This window comes from Atractosteus spatula, chromosome 6, assembly GCF_055471065.1.
Source record: "Atractosteus spatula isolate fAtrSpa1 chromosome 6, fAtrSpa1.hap1, whole genome shotgun sequence".
NCBI lineage: Eukaryota > Metazoa > Chordata > Actinopteri > Semionotiformes > Lepisosteidae > Atractosteus > Atractosteus spatula.
In genome coordinates, this window is record NC_142711.1 from 39641113 (window position 1) to 39662368 (window position 21256).

At 38.1% G+C, this 21256-nt stretch overlaps 1 protein-coding gene across 1 annotated transcript in view; it reads left to right on the plus strand.

The window, feature by feature from the left end:
* Positions 1 to 2721: 2721 nt before the first annotated feature.
* Positions 2722 to 21256, plus strand: part of reck (reversion-inducing-cysteine-rich protein with kazal motifs) — a 73945-nt gene continuing 55410 nt past the window's right edge. Inside the window, exons 1-2 of the mRNA XM_088918714.1 lie at positions 2722 to 2973; positions 20010 to 20068. Of these exons, the coding sequence (XP_088774840.1) occupies positions 2904 to 2973; positions 20010 to 20068 (129 nt within the window). The 5' untranslated portion in view covers positions 2722 to 2903. The remainder of the gene's footprint in view (positions 2974 to 20009; positions 20069 to 21256) is intronic.

The following is a 21256-nucleotide window of genomic DNA, read 5'->3' on the forward strand; positions in this document are numbered from 1 at the left end:
ATAACTCCAATATAAATTCCACAAAAATAAAAACTCAAATGCTTACAGAGTACTATCAAGAATAATGTTCAAATTATACAGTATATGAAAAAATGTGTAAAGTTTCTTTTAAGAAAGGAAACTACAGCATGTGATGAACTGAAAAACTACAGTAGTGTACTGAAAATGTTAGTACACTAAGACCAAGAATCTACAGCATCAAAAATTAAAACAAGAAAAAGATCTATAAAAGTGGGGAAAATTGAATATTGAGAGTAACATTTGATGGATGTAAAATTTCTCTATTGATCTCTATGAATGTAAAATTGATGTGAAGGTTTTGCTTTGATGCAAACCTGATTTGTGAAATATCACATAAACTGCATATCTTTGACTACCTCACTGCTGGTTTAGTTACAGATGATGGTGTGTCAATGTCTTTCAGTCATTTTCAAATACAATTACTGTATAAATTGCTTTTTCTGATGTAAAGATTTACTAGGATGTTCAGTTTGTCTGTTTCACTCAACATCCATAAACCTCTGTTGTGTATTGATTCATACGGTACAGTATATACACATATACACAGTTACAACACTGAGGCAATTATAAAAGACAAATTAGTTTCCATTTACAGACCAAGAATAAATGAATGAATGGGAAAAAATATACATCCTGAATGTGGTGACAGCTGGGTGTAAAGCAAACCCATCACAATTTCATGTAGCATATAAAAATAAATCAGACACAGTTAAAAATTATGTTTGCCTCATTTAAAGAGCTGTCACCAACAGAAGTAAGTACTGTACTTATTAGAAAAAAAATGTTTTTATAAATGTAGACAAGCCCACATACAGTACTATCAAGGAGGACTCTGAATCTGAGTGATTATAATGGCTATATTAGAGTCCTGTGGTGAGTACTATAGCTTTAAAAATATGCTACTACACATGGAGTGGGTTTATAGCCAAGAAGGATCTTTTCCAGGTGTGAAAGACCATCGGAGAACACAGCCGATATGGGCCACACTTTGAACAAACTGCATGTTTTCCACTGAGTGGCCTGTTGTTCTTATCATATGAATGACCAAATTCAAAGGTGTAACAAAGCCTTTATTTAAGAATAAACTCTGACCTGCTTCTCTAGCTTTTAAAAAGGAAAGAAAAGTGTGAAATGGAAAAGTCCATCACTACTTCACATCCTCAGTATTTTTAATCAAAATGATAACCTTGTCTTGTTTAATGTATATACTGCAGTTTGTGGGGGGGTTTTTTCATTCAAACAATTACATGTGAATGACTTTGTAAATGGCACCTCAAGGAAGGTCAAGTCTTTTCTTTTTAACTGTTTTTCCTGGAAATATAGCCATTAAGATCTATTGGTGTATCAATTTGCTGTACATTCATTTACTTTATAACCAGATTTGGGATTTCTGATCCTATTCAGTAGATTCTACCAACAACAGCTTAAACAGCTGATTCAGTTTAATTACTACCTAAAATAAAACAATTAATATTAATAATATATATAAATGTCAGGCAGAATGATGGGACAGTTGTTAGTATAGCTACCTTGCAGTGGTGGGGCCCATTTCCTGGGATGATATCTGCATGGAGTTTGTATGTTCTCCCTATGTTCATATGGGTTTCTTCCAGGTGCTCTGGTTTCCTCTGAAGGTCCAAAAATATATTAATTGGCTTTTGCAAAACTGTCACTGCTGTGAGTGTGTGTATTGTGCCTGTGTGTGCCTGGCACTGGACTGGTGTTCTGTCTGAGATGTATCCTGCCTTCCGCCTGTTGTTTCCTGGATTAGGCTCCATTTCCCCCACAACCCTGTATTGAACAAAACAGTTTAGAAAATGGGTGGATGTATATACTGTATAAGCGTAAGGAAGAACCACAAGTAAAAATGGACCTACAAATTTTCTTTCTGTGCTATTTTTTGGGCTGCTATAGTTTGGATGCTACTCCATTTTGGCTCCCCTCAAGAATGATAATCTAGACACAGATGTTGCTGCTTTCATGTGTCCCCAGTGTCTCCATATCTGACCACACTGTCCTTAAGTCTTGAACCTACAGACCTGCACTGGAGTTCAGAGGGGTCATGTGAATCATGTAGAGGTTAATGGACTTCAAACACTGCCAGGAGGGAAGAACAACTGGAATTATTAATTTATGATAAGTAAGATCCATTCTAAGAAGCCACAGCATGAATACTATTGTAACAAGGCTGAAAGGCACAAAATGCTGATTACTGATTTCTTTTGTACTTCACGGGTGATTCTGCTGTCATGTGGACTTATATTTAAGGTATTCATCATGAAAGCAAACTCCACTCGAGCTATTTCGCTCCATAACAGCATGGGACTCATGCCAAGGTGGTGATGCAAAATATTATTTTCTGAAGAAATTACTTAAGAAAATATTTAAATAAAAGTGATTGAAGGGTCGAATTGAAATAATACAGTACAAATGTGCTTGGAAGTAACACACCCGAAGCCATCTTACCAACTACAGTTATTGTAAATAATATGAATTATTTAATGTAAATAATAATAGTAGTAGTAATAATGACAGTAATGTATTTTTTCAAACTGCAGCATAGAACACGATTAACTGTAAATGTCAGTTATGGCTCAGAGGAAACTTTTCTTTCCTTAATAAACGGCGTTTCCCTTTGATGTCGCCGCTGATCCGGCCCTCTCCGACCGGAGAGAGCGGCGCTTCCAGGGAGTTTTGTTTCTGCACATGCTCAGTCAGGGCTGAGGCCACAGGGCCAGTTCTCCCCCCTGCACTCTTTGGCCTGCGTGCTGTTGAAAAGCTGTGCAGAAGCCGATACCCAAGTGATGGTCTCATGGAGCCTGTCATTGCGCCCGAGTTTGATTTATGTTTTCGTCCACGATGTGCTTTAGGATTTCAATAAGATGTTTGTGTGTTTTGAGATGATCATTTTTTTCCTCGTCTTCAACATCCACGATTTCGTGCAGGCTCAGGGTAAGTTACTTTTCTGATTTTATGTCTTAAAAAACTCAGTGTGGGCCTTTTTTGCTACAATTTTAAGAAAATATTTACACTTCTCCTTTCTGCCCTTTGCTTGATTACAATTTGTGTGTTTTTTGTCTGTCGTGTTAAATACGAGGAATCGCAGTGTGGTAAAATTGCTTACAATTTTTTTACGCACTTAAACCAGTTGCACTTCTAGGAGAGAACCATACAATACAGCTGTACAGTAAAACCCGAAATGATACTGTTGGCAAAACAAAAGAAGAGAACTGTAGGCAGATATAGGTGGATAATCTCCGTATTACAGACAGCACTGAACATCTGAAAGCTACACCTCCTAACGACGTGATCGCTTCGAGTTTTCCGAAACTTTCGGGAGCTCTTTACTCCATCTAGTGTGTTTAAACAATTGACCGAGTTGGCATTTTTTTGTACGTTTGCATTAAATGCGAGTTCTGACATGACCACGTAACACGTGTGAATTAATATTTATTTTGTGTATTGATTGACTTTGGGTTTTTCTCCACAAAAAATGTCACTCTATGAAAGAGAAAGGATAGTGTTTGTAGGCTGCGCACCGGTGTACGATGACAAAGTTCCATTCATTCTTATTTTTCGTAGTTATTGTTGTTGTTAACAGGACTTAGCTCCCAAATACGTAGCAGTTTGTTATTTAACATAAAACGCTTGTCTCTTCACTTATGAAATTTGCTTTTATTCATAACATGTTGTCCTGCAGAGTTAATGTACGAGAAGCCGCTAGTTGCGCGCAAGACGCTAGACACTAGCCGTTCAAGTGACTTTACTAAAAAACTCATGATTTTCAAACTGATTTTAATAAGGGGAAATGCGTTTAATCAGAAGAACTAATGTGTAAATAATATATACATATAACATTTGTATATTTTGTATTTGTGTAAATGGTTATCCTACTTGTATCCAAATGTCATACGTACCCAAAGCTCCTTGTCTGAATTTGTAGTGACGTACAGTATGTTCCCAGAGCTATATTCATCAGAAACCTTTCAATATAGTAATTAATTTCATATCACTGTTAATCGAAATATTCTTCTGTAGATGGGGGGGGGGGGGGGGGGCTTTACATTCACATCTGGGTCGACTTTGAAGTATTGAAAGTCGCTGTTTGTCCAAATGCGCTCAGGATGTGGATTTCTTTGGGGGGCAAATGCCGCTCTAGAGTTACTGACAGGAGACATCTGTCACAGCGTGGAGCGCATAAAGGCGAATTCAGTTTTTAGGACTTCTCCCCAGACACGATCCAGCTCGTTTGTTTAGTATTCAGAGTTAAACTGGGTAAAGCTTGAGGCAAAACGCATTTATATTTAACACGAGTTAGCCTGACAGACTTTGAATATCTTTGACTTGTATACCTAAGGCGTTTTCGTTTACTTCAATTGTCTGTATTTCTGATTGGTCGAGGAACTTAACGGTTTATATGCAGGTATTAAACTCCTGTCAGTATGGCACACTCCACAACGCTGTTTTTCTAGAAGCTCTGTTTTTTCATGTTTTAAGCTTTTTCAAAGATGGTAACCACATCCCACCTTCCCCGCCTCCCAGCTGCAGCAATCCCTCTTTTTCCTGTTATGTTCAGGTTGGTCATTCTCCTTTGCAGACAATACATCTGCTTCCAATTTTCTCTTTTAAAGACTCGGTAACACGGAAAAAAAAACAAAAAACAAATGTCAGCCTTTCCTTCAATTTTGACGTTGAATTTGAGGGACTTGTTTTCTGGCTCTTTGCATGTGCTGAAGTTATTTTAACATATGTTTTTGATAAGAACGTGATATGTTTAACTGTTGCATTTGGAGGTTGATGTATAATAAATATGGTTAGTTTATTTGCAGTACAATATTGCCCTGTAGGTACGTAAGGTTACCTTTGCCGATAAACTTAATGTTTGTAGCCACAGAACAGGTCTACAGGTTGCTGAAAAAAGCTTATACACACACAGGCACAATGCAATTTAAGTGTTTTTCTTTACAAAATGTGTATTGCCCTTTAATGACTTTGTAATGTGATCATACATTAAAGAGATGATGACGTTGTAATGGAATCTGGGTATAGGTTTGACTGAGTTTTTATATTGCAATACTAAAACTTCATTGATTTCAAAGTACTTGTAAATTTGTGTTTGTTTTTTTTGGATACAGTGTTCAAAAACAACATGTTTTAATGTTGTTGAAATGCTAGTATACTTTACTTATGTTGTGCCACATTGCTTAGCTCACGTTTGCAGTGATGAAGTGCAAAACGAATTAAGTGGTAAATTATTTTTTCTTCGTTTTCTTTATACCTTTATACCAGGTAGGTCAAGTGAGAACAAATTCTCAGTCACATCTTGGAGATCCATTCATACATCAGGGCATGTTCTAGTACAATTTGAGTGAAGTACTTTTTATCAGGAATTCAACATGTTCTCACCCAGGATCTGTATCTACGGTCCTTTGGCCCAGAGCCCTGACCACTACGCCACGCTGCTGCTATGCCAAAGGAAACACACCCAGTCCCACAATCCTGGGGTACTCAAAGCACTTTGGTGTTTACATAGGAAGCAGTTGGGATTTAAGAGCCAAAGACTCTGAATAGAGTCTGTATGAGTATTTTTCTCTGTAAATGTTTACAGTGCCTTCAGAAAGTATTCAGACCCCTCCACTTCTTCCAAACCTTGTTGTGTTGTAGACTTATTTTAAAATGGATGAATTGATCCTTTTTTACCATCAGTCGACACCCAATACCCCATAATGACAACGTGAAAACACGTTTTTAGGAATTTTTGCAAATGTATTAAATAAAAACTGAAATCTCCCATTTACATAAGTATTCAGACCCTTTATTCAGTACTTTGTAGGACAACCTTTAGCAGCGATTACAGCTGTGAGTCTTCTAGGGTATGCTTCTACCAGCTTTGCACGCCTGGATTTGGGCAGTTTCTCCCATTCTTCCCTGCAGATTCTCTCAAACTCTGTCAAATTGGATGGGGAGCGTTGGTGAACTTGGTGAACTGCAGTCTTCAGGTTCCTCCACAGATTTTGTATGGTGTTCAAGTCTGGGCTTTGGCTGGGTCACTCAAGGACATTCAGAGACTTGTTCTGAAGCCACTCCAGTGTTTTCTTGGCTGTGTGCTTCAGATCGTTGTCATGCTGAAAGGTGAATCTTTGCCCTAGTCCAAGGTTGTGTTTACCCTGGAGCAGGTTTTCTTCAAGGACCTCTCTGTATTTGGCTCAGTTCATCTTTCCCTCAATCCCGACCAGTATCCCAGTTCCTGTAACTAAGACGTATCCCCACATCATCATTCTGCCACAACCATGCTTCAACATAGGGCTGGTATTAGCCAGGTGATGAGCAGTACCTGGTTTTTGCCTGACATGGAGTTCGATTTTTGTCTCATCAGACCAGAGAATCTTTTTCCTCAGAGTCTTTTAGGTGCCTTTTGGTGAACTCCAGGCAGGCTGTCATATGCCTTTTACTCAGGAGTGGCTTCTGTCTAGCCACTCTACCATACAGACCTGATTGATGGAGTGCTGCAGAGATGGTCGTCCTTCCGGCAGGTTCTCCCATCTTTACACTGGAACTCTTACGCTCTGTGAGTGTGGCCATTGGGTTCTTGGTCATCTCCCTGACCAAGGCCCTTCTTGCCCAAATGCCCAATTTGGCCAGACGGCCAGCTCTAGGAAGAGTCTTGGTGGTTCCAAACTTCTTCCATTTGACAATGATGGAGGCCACTGTGCTCCTGGGAATCTTCAATGTGTCGCCATTTTTTTTTAAACCCTTTCCCAGATTGCCACAATTCTATCTCAGAGGTCTACAGAGAGTTCCTTGGACTTCATGGCTTGGTTTTTACTCTGCCATGCACTGTGAACTGTGTGACCTTATAAAGACAAGTGTGTGCCTTTTTAAATCATGTCCAATCAAGTGAATTTGCCACAGGTGGATTACAGTCAGGTTCTAGAGACATCTCAAAGGTGATCAAAAGAAATAGGATGCATCTGAGCTCCATTTGGAGTGTCATAATAAAGGGTCTGAATACTTTTGTAAATGGGAGATTTCAGTTTTTTATTTTTAAGAAATTTGCAAAAACTTTTTTTTCACTTTGTCATTATGGGGTATTGGGTGTCGATTTATGGAAAAAAAGAATCAATTCAATCCATTTTGAAATAAGTCTACAACACAAAGTGTGGAAAAGGTGGAGGGGTCTGAATACTTTCTGAAGGCATACTGTAATTCTTTTGAAACATTTGGACCAATAGTCTCCAACATTCGTTTTGGAGAACCACACTCCAGTTTGTCTAATAGCTCACCCCAAATCACCTGTTTTTTAAGATTAGGAACAGTTTCAGAGATTGGGAAGCTATTGATCAGTTGAGCAATAATTTGTTTAGTTAAGGAAACTTTGATACTGTATTCTGTTTTTTTCATTTGAAGTATTCACTAAATTACTTTAAAAAAATCATGTGTTCAACAGATTGCAGATTTGTTTAAGGTTTTTAGAAATCAGTGATTTAATGGCTGCCTATGAAACCTGCAGAATAGGGGCTCTCCAGAAGCATGGGTGGAGACCCCTGATATAGACAAGGCATAAAGTGTTTTATGAAATGACTGACCCCTGCTGACCAGAGAGGCACGTAACCCATCTATCTGTACACAGAAAACTTTTGTACTACTACAAACCCACGAATGGAGAATTTCCTATTTGGACAAGTTTTGTATGTTTGCCTGTAGAACACAGGGTCATTGGTTCGGGCTGCGGCTGAGGAGGAGAACCTGACTTCTAAGCTTATTTACGACCGGTCTTTTGGTTCATCTTACCTTTGATGTAGTCTTGCAACCAAGGTGACATGTTCAGTTTCCCTGGACTCTATGCTTCACTATCTGTAAGAGGAAGTATACATTGTTAAATTTAATCCCCTTTCTGGAGAATTATGGACTCTTCTTAGAGCAAGAAACAAAAGAAGTAAATAAATCATATAATTAATATGAAAGAAAAAGAGTAAGTCACCTTTGCATAAGAATTCTTTTTTTCTTTTAGTTTCTACTTTTAGCTAACATTTACTGTGACTTACTCATAGAAGTAATCAGTTTGAGCATTCAGTTTTTGAATAAAATATTAAGCTTAGAAAAAATGTGTATGCATCATTGTGTAATTTCATAAAATGGGACACCAGGGGAAGTGTTGGAATACTTTTGTAAGGCACTGTATGTAAGGTATAGGATGTATATCAGTACAGTTCCATGTTCCCTTTCCAATCTCTGGACTTTTTGCATATTTGCACTACTGAATGTTATGAGATCATGTGGGCCCTAGTGATACATAAAGGGAGTCTGAGTGAACAGATAATGCCAAAGATTGTTGCTTCTTTCATTTATTTAATAAACAAAGTCATCCAAAGTCCCTGTGTGAACATTAACACCTTAGATTTAGTAACATTTTGCACCATCATCAAGTAAATGTGGCCCCTTCCTCCATGACAAACTGCTTCACTTCAGTAATATTTGAGGGTTTTCTAGCATGAACTGCAAGTTTCAGGTCCTGCCTGACATTTCTCTGGGGTTTAGGTCTGGGCTTTGATTTGGCCATTCCAAAACATTGAATTTCTTCTTCATTCATTCTTTTGTAAACTTGTTTATATGTTTGGGATCATTGTCTTGCTGCATGACCTAATTGCATTTCAGCTGAAGGACAGATGGCCTGATATTCTCCTGGTCTGATATTCTTCTCTGATAAAAAAAAAGCAGAATTCACTTATCCAGGTTCTGAGACAGTGTTTGAGTTTTGCTAGACATAATGGCACCCATGTCCAAAAAGTTCAATTTTTGACTCATCTGTCCATAGAACATTCCACCAAAAGTCTAGAGGGCCATCCAGGTAACTTGACATAAGCATCAGTGTTCTTCTTAGTGAGTAGTGGTTTTCACATTGCTAACCTCCCATGAATCCTAATTTTACCCCATGCTTTTCTGATGGAGTCATGAACACTGCCTTTAGCCAAGGTGAGAGAGGCTAGGGAGATTCCTGAATGTTGCTCTAGGGTGCTTTATGACTTCCTAGACAATTCTACACTAGCCTTTTGGCTTGATTTTGACAGGATGGCCACTCCTGGGAATATTTACTATTGTCCCAAATCTTCTCCATTTCAAGTCAGTGTCTCCTACTGTGGAGCGATGTAATCTTTTCCTGACTGATATGCATCAATAATTTTTTTTCATAGGTCTTAAATATAGCAACATATTTTGAGGGGGCAGGATGTTCCTTTAGATTCTATGTATGTGGTGAGAAGAACTTCGCTGTGATGATGAGAGCCAAAGTTTGTGAGTTTTATATGGAGGAGGGCTGGCCTAAATTAGCCCTGATTGTTTAATAAAGTAGATACACAGCTGGCTCTAATTATGTTTGCCCTGTGTTTGCTTGAACTAGGGGGCTGTTGACCTTTTCACAAGTGAACAGTGGATTTAGGATGACGTTGTATGCAAAATAAATGAAACACACAACAAACTTGGTGTTAGTTGTTCAGGGCTCCTTTATATATCACTATGACCAACATGAAGGTCTGATAACATTCATTGGCAAAAATTCAGAAACTTTGAAAGGGGTGAATAGTTTGTCACAGAACTGTATATATAAATAAAAAAAAACATTTATGTAAGTTGTATTTCTTTTGAATTCAACAAAATAAAGTAATAGGTTGTCTAGCTGTTTTTCTGTTTTTGTAAAGGGTTTGCTTGTGCCCTTTTAAGCATTTTGACAGTAAATAAGAACACCTTTGATAGCTAGGGCTGGTTCTGTAGAATCCATTAATATTCTCAAAAATCAATATGATTGATTTTTGAGGAAATATGTGCAGTACAGAGCTTATCAAACTTAACAATCAAGCCCACAAAAGGTATTGCCCATTAAACTGTTAATGGCAGTTTTGTATGGCCTGTGTTCTCTTAACAAGTGGCATTCTGGAAGATCTGCCCTGGCATTCACTAACTGACTGTGCTGCCAAGAGCAGAAGTAAAGCTAGATGTTCTATTGACATATAAGGTACTATATTTCTGGGGAAAGGGCACTTGCATGCTAGTAAATTTCAATTCAATTCAATTTATTTTTATGTAGCACCTTTCATAATAAGGTTGTCCCAAGGCGATTAACAAAGCAAGTGACCATACATGTTGTCAGTACAGAACAGAATTTCAGCTTAGGGTGGTGCGGTGGCTCTATGGCTAAGGATCTGCGCCTGTGGCTGGATGGTTGCCGGTTCGTATTCCACGGCTGTCAGAGGAATCCAACTCTGTTGGCCCCCTGAGCAAGGCCCTTAACCCCAACTGCTCCAGGGACTCCGTATAAATGGTTGACCCTGCACTCTGACCCCAAACTTCTCTCTCTGTCTGTGTCTCTCATGGAGAGCAAGTTGTGGTATGCAACAAGACAAATTCCTAATGCAAGAAATTGTATATGGCCAATAAAGTGATCTTATCTTAGAGTACAGTATTTTGCAAAAGGGACCACAGGTTGCACAAACACATAGGAGAACAGATACTGTATATGCACTATTATTGCATTTTGTATTGTTGCATTTAATTTCTAAATGTTGCTGTTATGCTAAATTACACAGGTTTTCCATTTAATCCTGTTCTTGGTTTTTCCTCAATACTAATAAACTGTATACTGGTAAGACAGGATAATGATTTTCCTTTTGTCTGGGGAAAAATCTGTTGTGTCTTAGATTTTGAGTTATGCACTTAAACAGCAGTTTGGAGAGAAATGTTGCATTATTTTTCATTTAGAAAAGTGGATGTCCACACATTTGGATTTTCAGTGCACAGTAAATTGTATCTAGGGTGATTTCTTCTGTATCAAAGAAACTGCTCGGTGATGGCGTTGCTCCAACCCACAGAAAACTACTTAGAACAGGAGTGATTCTGAAGGCCCGGTTTTCATATTGAATTACAGACTTTAGTGTCATACAACTGAACTATGAGTTTTACTACAAAACCGCTGTGTGTTCAAAAAATAGTATTGTCTTTTAGATTTTTTCTTGATCTTGTGAAGCCCCGATATATTTACATTAACATATACAGTATTTACATTTTTCTTTGGGAGAATTTTTGAAAATCTTACAATAACATGATTGAAGTCAGTTAGGTAGTACTGCTGCTCAGCTTCAGCTAATAAGTATTCTGAGGAAAAAGTGTGTGGTGAGCTAAGAGATGTCTTGAGCATGAAGTGGCTTACCCAGGTCAAGCATCAATGGGGGGGATTCTGAATTGTGGACCAAATACATTTGAAATACATTTTTTAATGTAAAAAGTGTTGCCTTAGGCATAATATTATTTGTTGAGCATGTGTCAAAATTTTGTCACCAGGTAGCATTACAATTACAGTATACTATTTGTGTAATATAAGTATTATATTTTTTATCCTCTTTTTTCAAATTATATCAGAAATATCTCAGATTTGCAAAACACGGGGCACTTTTCAATTCAATTTATTTTTATATAGCGCCTTGCACAACAAGGTTGCCCCAAGGCACTTAACAAAGCTGTGTGACAGTACATGACATTACAATACAGAAAGAGAAAAAAAGCCAGAAGACAGCGGAGGAGAGGACACTTTCCCTATTATGAGTCTTTAATCTTAGATTATGCTTAATGCAATATTAAACTTAATAGTTACAAAGACCTCCTTTAACACAGAAACATGGGACCTGAGATGCTTGATTTTATTTGCAGATCCTTGGAAGGAAGTAAAACACATGATCAGATTCATAACAGTTGTGTAGAAGCAAATGAATAATTACAAAAATTGTTTGCAGATGCTTGGAGACAACCTGTCTCTCTCCCTGGGACACACGGCTTTACTAATCAAAGTTCACATTGATGCTGTGGAACCTCAACCTGGGTGCTCAGTATTCCTTTTTTTATATTTTCTTTCATGACCCCTTTGTCCTACTTTGTGTCAAGCCATTATTGTATACATTAATGGAGATTGACCTCAGTAATGAGGAGTGATCTCTGTACCTTGTCCAAAACTCTGAAAAGACTGCATTCCACAACATAAAAGAATGCTCGTTCTACTTCAGCATAAACAAGCAGCTTACTAATTCAGCATCATCTCTCCTTATGAATACAGAAAGTAGTACTTGTTTATTTTAATTTTCTTAAATGTTGAAAACAGTTCATTAAATGACTTGACAAGAATTATACATGTGTTTTGCATGTGCGTTTTTGCATATATTCCAGTGTCTTGATAGTGAAACTGAAGAGTGTGCTTTAATTCAATTCGTGGTTGATAGCATCTTGACTGAGATTTTATAGAACATACAGGAAGATCTCATAGATAAAGTGAAGGTAAGGGAAAAGAGCATTCTTAAATTTGCCTACCCATGTTCCATACCCAGGATATGCAAGATTATTCTGGGTAGTGTTGAATAAAAGTCTTTTGAATTAAAAACCTGTTTATTTTTGTAGAAAGAAAGAAATTGGAAGCTTGTTCCATATCGAAGTCCCATAAAGTGAAGTTTTTTACACCACATTATCCTGTAATTAATGATTTTAACTAAGCATTGAGGAACATTTTCAAGGAAAAGTAGATATGAACACAATACCACAAGTTGAGAAGTCAAATCTCTTTCCTAGCATTAATCCCGCATCAGCAGGGTCTGCTTGTCGGCACACCAGTCTCCATTTGGTGGTTTGAACCAAATCTTTGAGCTGACGTTGCCATTAACTGCGACCGAGAAATACTCCAACCGGCGCATCGCTCAGCCTGCCGTCGGAGTGGGAGGGGGTGGAGGAGAACAAAGTAATGTAGCCAATTCATAGAGGGGGATTATTAGGAGGCATGGGAAATTTGACCAGGACATCGGGGTTACACCCCTACTCTTTTCGAGAAACACCCTGGGATTTTTAATGACCACAGAGAGTCAGAACCTCAGTTTTACGTCTCATCCGAAGGACGGCGCTTATTTACAGTATAGTGTCCCCGTCACTATACTGGGGCATTAGGACCCACCTAGACCGCAGGGTGACAGCCCCCTGCTGGCCTCACTAACACCTCTTCCAGCAGCAACCTTAGTTTTTCCCAGGAGGTATCCCATCCAGGTACTGCAGGCTCACACCTGCTTAGCTTCAGTGGGTTGCCAGTTGTGAGTTGCAGGGTGATATGGCTGCTGGCTGAGTTGAGAAGTCAAATGAAAATTGTATAAAACCTAATGAGTCACCTAGGTTCCACCCTTCTGTGGAAGGAGGTAACATCAACAGTACAGTATGAACTTTAAGAAACTGGTCTCTCACTGTCAGGCCTCAAACTCAGCTGCTTAACGAAACTGTGCTAAATTGTACTTTAGTCATGCTGATCAGTGTATATAGCACTGAAGTAAAGGTTACTATGTATTTAATTTTCCAGTGGTTTTCAAAGGTGGTAAATTATAGAATGCACTTTTCAACACGATGAAGCAATTTTATTCAGTAAAAAATTAAAACAGTCTGGTGTGTGCTTTTAACCTTGTAGTAGAATTCCTGTCCAGAAAAAAGCCATTTTTCAGGTCTGACTTATTTTTTCCAAATGCCTTTTTAATGTGAAAAGATGTATGAAATTCGAGGCTTATTGTATTATATTTTTCCAAAGCAGAACCCAAACCATGCAGAAGTAAATGTTTTTTATTTATTTAATGTTTATTTTTGGTCTTGTTTCGAGACACCCAGATCTATTTTCAGCTTACCTCTGGTGGAGACAGTGACTGAAGTCTCAGCCGTGGGCTCCTGACCAGCAGGCACCACTCAGTTCCTGCACCCAGCAGGAGTGACATTAACATGGATAGCTGCCACACAGCTTTCTCCTAATTTCCTTGTCAGGGAGAACAAGTTATTTTTATAATTATTATTATAATTTAATTTCCTCCTCTGTAGCCAATGAAAGGGCAGTGTTTTCCCAGTTAAAATTATAATTATTTTGTCTGACATTAGGGTGCTCTTGAATACAAGTTAGTATCATAGCCAAACACAAACTGGCAGAAACACATATGACAGAGTTCTGCAATTTGAGAGTGTAATAATGTGATCTCCTTGATGAGAACACTGTGCTTTTGTCAGTATGTGTTTCGAGTGTTTCAGATGCTGTACTACACTATACCAAATGATACTCTGTTAATCAGCAACAACAGTAAAGATAGAATGAAGAGCAGCTTCTCTTAAAAACAGGGGTACCACTGAACAATGAATGAGAAAAAAACAATAAAATACCTGTGAAGTCTCTGAAAGTGTATGTGGTGGGAAAACTTCAAACATTGTTTAGAAAATGTATGACAGGAGACAGGGTTGATGTTACTTAGGATTTGCCAGAGTACAGGCTGGATTATTTGCAACATTTATATGTTCACACCCGAAGAAGGCTCCAAAGCCGAAACGTTGTGTTTCTTTTCTTCTCTTTTCAGCATCAAATAAACCTATTACTTGTTCCTTTGCAGCCTACGCATGCTGACGCAGCTACCCACCTGAACATTCATATGTTGCCTGGAGCACAGCTAGAGTTCCATTGGAAAATGGGGAGTTTAACCAATGGTCCACTGCATCTATAACTGTATAGTTAATATGGCAGTTCAGTATGAGAGAAGCTTCAGCTAATAACTGACTCTGGACAGACAACACCAGCACTTGACACCAGTCACTAATCGTATTATGCTCAGTCAAAATTACTGAGGAAAACTGAACAATGCACCCCCTAAATACATACATTGTGAGTGATGTGTTTTTTTTCTGTAGATTTTGCAGAATATGTTGGTTTAATTTGTTTACTGCCCATGGGGGCCTGTACTGCCCTTTTTCTATGTTACCTGAAAATGTTTCATATGGGTTTACATAACCCACGTCAAAGTACTGTATGATGAAAGCTAGTCATTTCACTTGGGTGGCAGTGGGTTGGGGTTGGGGGAGAAAAATCAGTGGTTCATCTGAATTTTTTGCTTAAAGTGTAGTTGAGAGAAGTGAACAATTGCCAAATAAATGAAATTGTGTCTGTGATATCTTACTCTGCCGTTTGTTACAAAAATAGTACAGAAACTGAACAGGCCAGAGAATGGCACTGAGTACATGTCTGAAATTGTAAATTGTCTGTATCTGGTTTCCATTCATGTTTGATCAGTTGTGCCTCGCTGTCAAGTACTGCCCTTTCAAGTTGCTTTAATTCCTGCCAGAGATTCAAATTTTGAACATCAAATGCGTACTTTATAGACTTTCGCACATGAAGTTGCTCTGTTCTGTTCTCTTCCTGCAAACAGCTTGGCGCTCAAGGCAGATGAGAGGGTGGTCCCTGGGGCCAGGTTTTGGGGGGGGGGGTGTGGATATCTGGGAATTCCTTTGATGTGGCTTGTGGGTGGCATTATTTTTATTCCCTAGAAAACAAGGACACAGTAGCAGCCCTTAAACTGCTAGCACGATATACTCTGTAACTAGAGCATTGGAGAACATTCTGGTTCCTGATGAATTAAAAGTGGAAAAAGCTGTGCATTCCGTATAAAAAGCAGTCCCTCATGCTCTGAAGTTGATTGAAACCCTTTGTGTGTGCAATGTGTAAAGCGAACTGCTCCCGCGCACCTGGGAGAAAGTCTCCTGCCCCGGAGTACAGTACGTCTTGCTAACTTATTTCAGTTTTTCTGCTTTTAAGGTTCAGTATTAGAGAAGTATATCAAAATTTAAGAATAATTCTCTCTAAAGGCTATATATATAGTCATAAACTTTCAGATCACATTTTTTCACACTCGGGGTGTTACTAATGAAGGTAATGATATTTTGTATTGAGGTTAGTTTCATAAGGGACATAAAGTAGTAATAGTCTCAGATACAGAATACTGTAGGATACGCTTTTGATGGTTCTTTTGGCTTGGCACAAAAGAGGTTTGAAATGTAAAATATAATTAAAATCTTAAACATCTGTTGAAGATTCTAATTATGTCCTCCAAGATTGAGTGAGACACTGCAAACTTGACTTTAATCATCAAAAAAAGAAGCTTTGCGCTAACAGCATGTGGTGCCTTAATACAATCAAGCATGGAGTCCGTGGGTTTATCAGAGCCTGATACAGTGATCGCAACAGCTGTGTGCCTCTGAATTCTATTCAGAGTGGGCAAATTAGTGGGATGTTGGAATCTCTTTTATCACAACTGCTAGTCAAGATGTCCCAATGTGAGATCTATAGGGCTCCTCTCTGGGCTACTAGTCGCCCACGGAAAGAGATGTCGCTTCTGGCTCTTCGTTGTGGAGTATGAGGCCTTCATTAGCAACTGTTTTACAGTCCGGAACATCCGCTTCATCTTGCTGTTGCTCATGCATGGTTTCTTATCATAATCCTGCCATAAATTGTATTTATTATTATAAAAACATTTATGAACACATTCCTTGTGGAGGATGATGTTAAAAAAAACAATAGTTTCAGTCTTGAATGAGGCCTTCACTGAGAAGGTGGGCTCTATAGTTCGTAAATTCAGTTGTTTTTATCAGTGGAAGTTGTATCAAGGTCTTGTTCTGATTCCTGATAGATAAATACTTTATTGATCCCGTGAGGGAAATTGCAGTGCAACAGCAGCTTAACACAGACAACACAGCAACAGTGTAATGAATGATACAATAATAATAATAATGCAATACATATCAGTACAGTGACAAGTGCACTACGAAGAGTTACTCACAGTCCAGAACACACAAAGAACAGAACAGTACACAAAAAAGTTGTATTGCACACTATAAATATAAATGTATTGCACAGGTTCCTGGCATATATTGCACAAAAACGAAATTGCGTTGTACAGTCTTAGGGCAGAAGGCAGGAATGACCTCCTGTAGCGTTCCATGTCACACCGTGGATGGATCAGTGTATTGCTGAACGTGCTCTTCATTTTCACAAGCATGTCATAGAGGGGATGGGAGACGTTGTCCATGATGGCCTCTAGTTTGGACACCATTCTCCTCTCAGCCACTACCTCCAGGGGGTCCAGGCCACACCCAATAACAGAGCTTGCTCTCCTGATGAGCTTGTTCAGCCTGTTAGAATCCACTGCTCTAATCCCAGAGTTGATGCCTTCACTCTTAATCTGGTGCCGTCAGGTAAAGCGGTATAGATGATCTGACATCATCAGTGGGCGTGTTTTCATCTCTTGTCTGCTGGTACAGGGTGGTATTGCAGAACAGTTCAGTCAAAATTGTTGATGTATAAACTAAACAAACATCAGATAGGATATTTATTTCAAGTATATATTGTTTTTATTGCATCTGAAGTTTCTGAAATATTTCATTTTGAGTAAATGTCTTTAAAAATGAAAGTATTCCAAGACATTTTAATAAAAATTTCATTTGAGTCTAACAGTCCCTTTGTGAAAAGGCATCTTTTAATATCTAATAAGCTGGATCGCAAAAAACATGGGTACTTATGGCAACAGTTAAAGAAGTTTAAAAATCAATTCAAAATGTTTTAAAGATATTGGTTTAGGTTCATTTATGGACTGTTTCTTTGGCATTCAAATGAGCTTGGAAAATACTGAAGTTAATTGGTCTAATTAAAATGATTTCACTATTTTATCCCAACACTAGCATTCCTCGCTAGAGTATAAAGAATGTGTGGTGAACACCACTAATGGATTTTTTTTTTAAAAGAGAGACACAGTTTAGACTGTTTTAACTGACTCACCCCAGAAATATTTAGATACCAGAGAAAATGAAAACTGTAAGCATTGACATACTGTATAGCTAATCCAAACATGAGGCAATGGGTTTGGTGTGATTCGCTCCTGTCTGATATGGGAGTCGTTTAACAGTGCTGTGATAAGAATAAAGCTGATAATAGAGCTCAGCTTAAGGCACATAGTGAAGATGGGAACTGGTTGATTGAAGTGAGAGAGAGTTAACATTGTTTTGGTCTTTAATTTTTTAAGTACAGTGCTACGTGACAACATGAAAATAATTTGTGAGCTTTTTGTGTTTTCCATTTGTTACTGTATCTTTAATGAGATATATATTATTTTAGTGTCTTTTTTTCTAACGTTTGTTAAATTGAGGTCCTTTTTGGCAGGAATTCTGGGTTTCAGTGTCTCAAGGAAACAGTTGGTTTAATTTATTATTGTAGAAATGGTTATTGATGGAGCTCATTTCCTGACGTTTTTGAACACCATCCAAACTAGAATGACCATACCTTTTTGGACATTCCTTTAGAGCAGGGGTCTCCTACCCTGGTGTTGGTGAGCCCAAGTCCAGTTGTGCTGGCGTCACACCACACACTTTTCCTAGGCTTTTCAGTCGTAGCTTTCATTTACATAATCGTAATAAAATCACAGCAAGTTGCAGAGAGTCGCAGCGAGCGCCCAATATCGTCAGTTGTGTAGTGTGACACCCCCAGCGACTCAGTCATAGCGCTTTTAACAGCCCCTACGACTCTCTGTGACTGGCTACAACAAAATCAAACTGGTTTGATTTTCTCGTCGCGAGTCACAGGTCGTAGGGGTGGACTCTTGTCCAGTCAACAGCCAATGAGCACTCAGCCGGAATTACAATGCCCACAAACAGTGAAGAACAATGGTGATCAAACCATATTGTCCACGACCAAACAAATGTGGTCTACTCCAAGTTTTTCGGCGTATCCTCTTCTTTTTTTTCTCCTCATAAAGTTGGGCACAGGCTACAGCAACGGTGGCAACTACCTGCTTGTTCTCCATGTTTGTTGACTTTCGTGCGTTAATCCTCCTCTTATTCTGATGTGCTCCACTTGGATTGGCTGCCAAAATGAGGCGACCTCATGGTACTTTGGCGGTGCAATACAAGATTTGGAACCGTGATGAGTCGTGAGAGAATCATGTAATAAGTCACCCCCTGCGATTCCTAGTCGTATAATTTCACACCCTCTAGGTCAGACAAGGCAGCGAGATTAAGCAACTGCACCAGTTAAAAATGACATGCTCTCCGACTAAAAGTCATGTCGAGTCATGTAGTGTGACACCGACATTAGTCTTAGAGGTCAAACTACCTTGCCTGTTTTATTAAGATTAGGTGTACAGCTATGTTATTGATCAGTTAAGCTGTTTATCCAGCTGACTGTGATATTTCCATTCAATGTACGGTTCTCTTTTAGGCTGATCAAGTTGTTGAATGGATCTACTGTTAATGAAAGTCCTCTTTTTCTTTTGTTTAAGCTTCACTGCTTGAAGATGCCAGTGGTTCTCTGACAAACAAGTACTTTTCTACTTCAATAGCTGACTTTGTTTACTGTAATTCTTAAGACTTAACATCTAAGACTTGGCTTTTCAAATATAAGTTTTTGCACTTGTGTGTGTGGTATGTACTGTATTCATTTATTTTTAGTAGCATTTATTTTAACACTCTCTGAACATCAAAACGGGGAAGGTTGTATCTCAAGAGAACATCCTTTAAGATATGTTTGCAAAAATGGTTGCACTTATTAGTGAAGTACACTGTTTATTTACCTGGGCATAGTCAGGCAGGTTATTTTGTATAAGCTGTATAAGTTGAAACTCCACGATTTAAAGAAAGGATGTAAATGACCTGTTCTGTACTGTGAAACATTGGTGACAGATTGTCTTGAGGTGTCCATTTTGCCTCTTGATCAAAATATCCATCATCCATCAATGGGTTTCATTGCTATGGGTGATGACTGGTTCACAAGATATTGTGAAGCCAGATATTCCTTCTGTGGTTTCTGCACATTACAGGTATCTGTTATGAGGATATGGATGAAAATATCATAAACTAAACTGGAAAAGACTGAGGTTATCCTCATAGGCACCCAACATTTATTTCACAAAGTTATTTTTTTACTTAAGTAGTTTAGATTATTTGTGTGGAATTGTACCCAGCTTTGAGTTTTTTGAAAATGTTTAATTACTGAACTACACAAGGGAATCCGTGATATTTGACATCTGTTTTAAGTAATCAGCAGTGAGACTCTTGTATGGTATCAATCATATGTCCTTGAATTTTAGTGCAATTCTGAATAAAAACTTTTCTTTCTTTTTGATGAATAGATTCATTATGCTGTCACCATGGAAGGGAAATTTCACGATGTAGGGAGGCCTGTGAGCAGGTAAGACAGCTTCACGGTATAGTAACATCACTTAAATGGCTCTGAAATAATATGGTGCACATAGCAAAGCAAATAAAGAATGATTTCCTTTAAGTTATTTACAAATAGCAGACAAGGTACAGTTTTGCATCCAAAGCAACTTAATCAAAACCAATTCATTAAAAAGAACTTTTGTGCTGAGAGAATTCAAAACATTTCTCAGTTTAGTAATAACTCAAAGTAATGCTTATTACCTCACACAATATGGAAATGTCAGACAAAATGGACAAAATCTGGTAACTGGAACTAAGATGAAAAGTTTGTCCCATCTCATTTTATGACAACATCTTCAACAGTAGCACAGGGTTCTAGAGTTGTTTTCTACCTCCCAAGATATAAAGAACCATTCTCCTCTTTTGGTTTATAACTCAAAACTAGAAGGAAAAATACCTGCTTCATTTAACAAACAAATATTTTTCATTGATCTGTGAGTAGCTAGTCCTTTTACTTTCCAGACTGACCATGACATAAAAAGATTAAGATTCTGTCTAGCAGAGACGTGCAGAGACCTTCTGGTGGGAAGTGACTCAAAAGGGGAGAAGGGGCACTTTCTCGGGCAGGATTTGTTACATTAGAGTATCCTGGACACAAATCAGTGCCCGCTTGTATTTCTGTGTTTTTTAATTTTACAGGAAGTTTGGATGTGACTTCAGAGGCATTATAATACTCACAACCTTGGCAAAAAACGTTTGTCCATAATTGCTGATTTTGTTTGATTAACAGACAAGATATTACACCCCCTCTACTGAGCATATACCATATTTTCCTGATATAACACATCTTAACAAGAGGACAGAGCAAATAAAAGAATTACCGTCTAATTACAATACCAAATGCAACCTTTTAAGAGCACGATTTCACATGATAGCACATCAAATCAAAGATTTTTTTCCCCAAAAAAGTGTATATAGTGGGACAAATATTCAGGAAGCCGCTAGAAATTATCATCTGCCACCTTAAATAAAAAGATACAGATCATTTACTTATAAAGCATTATATCTCTATTATTATTATTATTATTATTATTATTATTATTATTATTATTATTATTATGTACTGGATATCTCTTGAAATTTCGACTAAAAGTTTAAACATTATTTTATACATCAACATCAATTTTTATAATAACATATTAAGTTATAAATTGAA